At 49.3% G+C, this 7,374-nt stretch overlaps 1 protein-coding gene across 1 annotated transcript; it reads left to right on the top strand.

Moving 5' to 3' along the window:
- The first annotated feature begins 396 nt into the window (after positions 1–396).
- On the top strand, positions 397–5,442 carry LOC149982682 (uncharacterized). The gene is made up of 2 exons (XM_090242237.1): positions 397–4,787; positions 5,292–5,442. The coding sequence occupies exon 1, from the start codon at positions 397–399 to the stop codon at positions 4,534–4,536; it is 4,140 nt and encodes a 1,379-aa protein (XP_090098363.1). The 3' UTR covers positions 4,537–4,787; positions 5,292–5,442.
- The last annotated feature ends 1,932 nt before the right edge of the window (positions 5,443–7,374 follow it).

Genomic DNA, 7,374 nt, shown 5'->3' on the forward strand with positions numbered 1-7,374 from the left:
CACTAATCTTGCAATGGTCCTTCGAGCTGGATGATGACTGAACCAAAGACAGGTGAAAAGGAAATGGAGGCGGAGAGGGAAGAATTGTCTCCACTGGAAGGAAGAAGAGAGGAGGAGAGAGCAGCTGAGGGAAAGGTCTTGGAACAAAGGAAATATCCAGGAGCTAAGCCTAAAGTAACAAAGGCTTCATCCTCAATCACCAGCAGCACCAGAAGAACCAGGCAAGCACCTGATTATCTTTCGGATTATGTGGTCAAGTTTCCGACATCAAAGGGCAAGCCCACCAGAGCTCAAAGTGTTGATGGATCAACTATATGTTTCAGCCATCAACCATCCCCTCTGAGCCAAGGACTGGAAACTGCTTTGGAGCAGGAAAGTGGTCTACATGAAGAACCTATGGAGGAGGTAACTCCCACCGCACAGGTCGACCAGCTTCCTGAGGCAGGTTCCACTCACTCCTTAACTAATGGGAAATCATCGAAGCACTCTAGTCTCCCACCACGGAGTGGGAGTTCGACCAGTGGATACCCCTTTGGGAGTGGCCATGGCAGCCGCCATTCACTAGCCCTCAGCGATTCACAGACCGCTGTCCTACAAGAGAGGATGAAACTATTAGCTTTGGAAGAAATTGAGCGTCAGATTGAGGAGGAACGACAGGCTGATGAACGATGTCACCAATTGGATGTGCAGGCCCGTAGAGCTCTACAGGAACGGGAATTCATTGCCAAGGACCTGGCACAGCAGCGAAGGCATCGTCAAGCCAGAAGGGAATTGGAGGAGGCACGGATGGTCTCATCCTTCCTGGAGAGGAACGAACAGGGAGTTGACCTGACCACCCCTCCACATGGACCTGAACTGTCTGCCTTTCTTTCCCAATCTGACCCTCTGGTACAGCATGGCACACAGGCCCCGGAGGCTCCGGGGTCAACAGCCAACACGGAGCACGGGAGACAGGCCGCTCCGCCAACCATCTCTATGCCAGTGACACAAGTTAGCATTCCTCCATCTGGACAAAGCATCACTCCTTCGCCTTTCCGCCAATTACCAACCAAGGAAAATCGTTTCTTTCGTCCAGGGCCAGGCCAGTCCTCAAACAACAGGTCGGAGGGCTCTCGCCCAATTCCGGCTGCCACAAATGGAGGGTCTGGGACCGTAGGGGACCGGCCCAATGAAGCCACAGTGGGCTCATCAGAAGTCCCGGGTTTATCCTTCACGCAACCAGAAGAGGGAGCCAACATTATGCAACTTCTAGTAGCCTCAGCCTATGGAATTCCCAGACCCAAACTGCCATACTTTGAAAACGGAAAGGAGAGTGAATTTGTCCTTTTGGAAATGGCATTGGAGAGCCTATTGGGTATTCACAGTCATCTGTCAGAACGCTACAAATACCAAGTACTAATGGATCATTTGCGGTTTCCCAGTGCATACAGGCTGGTCCAATCCTTTATGCACTCCGCAACACCATACACTGCAGCTCTCCAGGCCCTGAAGAAGAGATATGGTGAGCCACGTCAGCTAGTCCAGAATGAACTAAACAACATCCTGAACACGTCTCCAATTAAAATGGGAGACCATGCTGCCTTCCAAGAATTCTCCCTGGCTGTCCAATCCCTGACCTCGATGCTCCAATCCGTTGAAGGAGAAGACGGGAACGAGCTTAAATGTGGCTCCCACGTGGACAGGCTTCTTGGCAAACTTCCAGTGTACCTCAGAGACAGTTTCATTGAACATTGTTTGAATAAGGGCATCCTGAAAGAGGGCTCGAGAAGCACCTATGCTCTTAGAGACCTGGCCGCATGGTTGGAGGTGAAGGCAAAGGCGAAGAGCATCGCTCACCAGGCCACAATCTCAGCCATAGCCACCGGGGGAAGGAAGGAGTTTGAACGCCACGAGGGACAGAAAAGGCCAAATCCCACTACCATGTACTTAAATAGTGAGGCCGGGGAGGAACCCGGGAAGAAGACCCCTCTCAAGAGCAAGACCATCAAATTCCAGCCTTACTGCCCATATTGCAAAAGTAAGGGGCACTTCCTTGGCTCATGCCCCAGGGTAAAAAAGCTCAATCAAACTCAATTGAAGGCCTGGATCACTTCAGGCGAGCGATGCTACAAGTGTGCCCGTAGCCATAAGGCGGAGACCTGCACATTGAGGAAACCCTGCAACCGCTGTAAAGAAATCCATCTCACCGTGTTGCATGATCTAATTCCCCAAGCACAGAAGGAGCAGAGTATGCTCATGGTAGGAGCTGCAAAGGAGCTGTACCTCGACCAGCAGAACCGGTCTCCAAGGGTCATGTTGAAGGTGGTCAAGGTCACTCTGAAAAGTGAAGGGAGAAGCATTGATACATTCGCTGTTCTAGATGATGGGTCAGAAAGAACAATCATTCTCACGGCGGCTACCCGTCAGCTTAACCTGGAGGGGACCCCCGAGACCCTTAATCTCAGAACGGTGCGACATGATGTTATCCAAATGAAAGGCTCTGCTGTAACCTTTAGCATTTCACCTTCAGGAAACAGGGGCGTGGCCTATAACATCACCAATGCCTTCACGGCAGATGGTTTGAATCTCGCAGAGCACTCCTGCCCGGTAAGTGTTCTACAGAAACAATATCCTCATCTACGAGGATTGCCTCTTCCTAACCTGGCCAGAGTAGCACCACCTATCCTGATTGGGTCAGACCACCCACATCTCGTCACCCCGACTGAGCCTATACGAGTTGGACCAGAAGGAGGGCCCATTGCTGTCCATACATCCTTGGGTTGGGCTGTGCAAGGTCCATCCCATCTACTTCTCTCCACCCAAGCTGTACAGTCACAGCAAGTCCTCTTCACCAGAAGCAATCCAGATGCAGCCACTGACCTCCTTCGGAATGTTGAGATGCTCTGGAAGATGGACACATTCTCCAACCGGAAGCTACAGGAGGTCACTCGCTCGAAACATGACTCCTATGCATTAGACCTCCTGGAGAAAAGCACCACCACCACTGAAATTGATGGCGTTTGCAGGTATGCAACCCCACTGCTACGGGTGCCCAACCATCCTCCTCTGGCAACCACGACACGGGCTGTACTCCCACTACTGCATGGAACGGAGCGACGCCTGGTGAAGAATCCTGAGCTTGCAGAAGTTCATAACCGAGAGATTCATAACCTTGTGAAGGCAGGCTTGTCCCAACCAGAGAACGAGTGGCCGACAGCCCCCAGGCGTACGGCCCCTCCGCAACCAACTGAAGCTCATGAGTTAAGGAGGTCCGCCCAATGCTACAGCATCTCTACGGAACCAACAACGGCTCTCCCTGACCTAACACAATCCCAAACACTGCCGGATCTGATCACCGCCACAAACCAGACCTCAGATGGGGTGGCTTCTATACCTACCTCCCTCGCGGCAGAGACACTACTCCAGCAAGCACAAGCAGTTAGCTTCCCTGAGGAGTTAAAAGCCCTTCTCCACCCAGGGCCAGAGAGGGTCTATGGGGAGATGAGGCGGAAGTACTGGATAATTGGAGGACGAGGAGCCATTCGTAAGCACCAATACGCCTGCGTAGAATGTCAGAGATGGCGGGCCGGAGCTACGGTGCCCAAAATGGCAGATTTACCCCCTGCTCGCTTGCGCCTCCTTAAACCACCCTTCTGGTCAACAGGAGTAGATTGCTTTGGCCCCTTGATGATCAAGTTAGGTCGTCGTGTGGAAAAGCGCTGGGGCATTCTATTCAAGTGTTTGACAACCAGATGTGTCCACCTGGACCTACTGGAGAGTTTGGATACTGAAGCCTTCCTCATGGCCCTACGGCGGTTTATCTCCCGACGGGGGAAACCCTACGAGATCCTGGCTGACAGAGGTACGAACTTCAAGGCAGGAGAAGCCAGGTTGGAGGAAGCCTTCCAAGCCATGGAACCCAGCCTCCAGGATCAGCTGATGGACCAACAAATCTCATTCAAATTTAACCCTCCAGGAGCTCCTCATTTTGGAGGAACATGGGAGCGAGATATCAAATCTGTAAAGACAGCCTTACGAGTCGTCCTGGGGGACCAAACTGTCACTGAAACTGTCTTGAGGACCGTCCTGATAGAGGTGGAAGGGATTCTGAACTCCAAACCCTTGGGATATCTCTCTGCAGACATCGCTGACCCCGATCCGGTTACACCGAATATGCTCTTGATGGGACGCCGAGATGCGTCACTTCCTCAAGCCATGTATGCTGATACCAACCTCATAGGCAGACGCCGGTGGCGACACAGCCAAATCTTAGCTGACCATTTTTGGGCCCGATTCATTCGGGATTACCTACCAAGTCTACAGCACAGAGGGAAATGGCGGAGAGAAATGGCCAGCCTGGAAACTGGCCAAGTAGTAATGATGGTGGACCCTCAGCTGCCTCGAGCCTCCTTGCCGGTGGGCCATATAACTAAGACTATGCCTGTGACCGATGGTCGTGTTAGATCAGTGGAGATCCAGGTGAAGAACCGGACATATATCCGGCCAGTTGCCCGACTAATTCCTCTCCCTGAGATGACAGAGGACGGGGAGCAATGAGCCTTTTTTGAGGAGTGTGGAATTTAACAAATTTCCGGGGTGGCTGTAGAAAAGGCCCATGGAGTTGGTGGAATACTCCTTTAATTCATTGCCATTTACTCAGCTGGACCAGGGGCGCTCTAATTAGGTCAGGTGGAAATGTCCGACAGATCTCAACTCCATAAAAGGAGGAAATTGCCATCGCCTGATCTCGCTGCTTTCTCTTCCTTAACTCCATCTGATCCAGAAGTTCTGTGCGTCCATGAATCCACGTAAGTCCACCGACTATGTTACCTTTCATCTGAATTATCTGTGGCGATCGGGAGAGTGGGCCATTCAGTTATTGTTTATAGGTTTTACCGCGGAACGCGGCTTGGAGCGCACGCTTCAAACATATTGTGTAATGTGAATTGTCAATGATCACGGCCCTACGGATCCTCATAGGCCAATTATGCAACCGATATGGTTCATATGTATTGAAATTGATTATATGTACACATGAAGATAATTGAAAGAGTGAAATGAGAAACGTCATTGTTTGCTAACTGATAGACTTTGATCATGGGGATTATAGATTGTATAACCATTCCCTGTTTGTATTCTTTCATGATTTATGATAAATAGTTACGAGCCTAAATGTCTCGCGGATGATTACTATTGACTTAATGAACTGAACTGTTGACCTCCCTAACTTGTGTTAATAATGAATGATATGATTTGATCTTTGATTATGAATTTGATTGGATACATGTTATTCTGTTTCCTTTGTGATGCAGCACAGACTACTCAGTAAATATACCACTTTATGGTTAAAGGAATTCCTGCCTCAGTCTCATCCATTCCTCTGTCACCTGACACGTGACCACCTGTTCACCTTCACTGTCAGTCATCCTACCTGTCCAGCTACTCACACAGATTCCACTAATCTTTCAATCATAGATACCTGCTGTGTTGATGAGGTAACATTATGAGACTATCATAGATACCTGCTGTGTTGATGAGGTAACATTATGAGACTATCATAGACAACTGTGGAGCTGATGAGGTAACATTATGAGACTATCATAGATACCTGCTGTGCTGATGAGGTAACAGTATGACACTATATTAGATACATGCTGTGTTGATGAGGTAACATGACAATAGTGGCCAACATTTTTGGGAATGACACAAATATTAATTAAAGTCTGCTGCTTCAGTGTCTTTATATATTTTTGTCAGATGTTACTATGGAATACTTACAAGCATTTCATAAGTGACAAAGGCTTTTATTGACAATTTATTGACAATTACATGAAGTTGATGCTGTGTTGACCCTTCTTTTTCAAGACCTCTTCAATCCATCCTGGGATGTCAAACTTCTGGGCCACATAGTGACTGATGGCAGCCCATTCTGGCATACTCAATGCTTGGAGTTTGTCAGAATTTGTGGGTTTTGTTTGTCCACCCACCTCTTGAGAATAGACCACAAGTGTCACACCCTGGCCATAGAGAGGCTTTTATTCTCTATTTTGGTTAGGCCAAAGTGTGACTAGGGTGGGCATTCTATGTTCATTTTCTATGTTTTGGATTTCTGTGCTGTTTGGCCGGGTGTGTTTCTCAATCAGAGGCTGCTGTCTATCGTTGTCTCTGATTGAGAACCATACTTTGGTAGCCTTTTCCCACCAGTGTGGTGTGGGTAGTTAATTTCTGTTTAGTGTGTTTTGCACCTGACGGAGCTGTTTCGGTTGTTCTCGTTGTGGTTTTGGTCCTCACCTTCTTCCACCAACAGCCGTTACAGAACTACCCACCACCAAAGGACCAAGCAGCATGGTAAGGAGGAGCAGTGCTATCTGGAGAAATGGACATGGGAGGAGATACTGGAAGGCAAGGGACCTTGGGCACAGGCTGGGGAGTATCGCCGTCCACAGGAGGAACTGGAGGCAGCTACGGCTGAGCGGAAACACTACGAGGAGTTGGCACGGCTGGCAAGGAAGCCCGAAAAATGTGGTGATTGAGAACCATACTCATTCTCTAATTGAGAACCATACTTAGGTAGCCTGTTCCCACCTGTGTGGTGTGGGTAGTTATTTTCTGTGTTTCGGTTGTTCTCGTTTCGGTTGTTCTCGTTGTTGTTTTGGTTATTCAGTGTTCAGTTAAATAATCAAGATCAAGCTGTGGTTTGGTCCTCACCTTCTTCCACAAACAGTCTTACAACAAGTTCTCAATGAGAAGGGGGGGTTTCCTGGCCATGGACCCAGGAAACCCCCCCTGGCCAGGAAACCCCCCCCTTACAACAAGTTCTCAATGAGAAGGGGGGGTTTCCTGGCCATGGACCCAGGAAACCCCCCCTGGCCAGGAAACCCCCCCTTCTCATTGAGAACTTGTTGTAAGAATATTTGTGGAAGAAGGTGTGTGTTCATCTTGATTATTTAACTGAACACTGAATAACCAAAACAACAACAACAACCGAAACACAGAAAATAACTACTATACTAACATATTGATGTTTTTTTGTTGTTGTTTATTTTACCCCTTTTTCTCCCCAATTTCGTATCTTGTCTCATCGCTACAACAGAGACAAAGGTTGAAAGTCATGCGTCCTCCGATACCCAACCCAACCCAGAAGCCGCACCAATGTGTCGGAGGATACACCGGTTAGCGCGCACTGCACCCGGCCCGCCACAGGAGTCGCTGGTGCGCGATGAGACAAGGATATCCCTACCGACCAAGCTCTCCCCAGGTGGTGAGGGTAGGTAACAACATCTCCACCCCACTGATCCTCAACACTATGGCCCCACAAGGGTGCATTCTCAGCCCTCTCCTGTACTCCCTGTTCCCAGACGACGCTAGGCCAATTTTGCGTCGCCTCACGGACCT

This window comes from Oncorhynchus mykiss, chromosome 7 (genome assembly GCF_057628025.1).
Source record: "Oncorhynchus mykiss isolate SJ-2025 chromosome 7, ASM5762802v1, whole genome shotgun sequence".
NCBI lineage: Eukaryota > Metazoa > Chordata > Actinopteri > Salmoniformes > Salmonidae > Oncorhynchus > Oncorhynchus mykiss.

Excerpts from the sequence above, each read along its gene's own strand:
- LOC149982682 (XM_090242237.1), top strand. The coding sequence starts at position 397 with ATGGAGGAGGTAACTCCCACCGCACAGGTCGACCAGCTTCCTGAGGCA.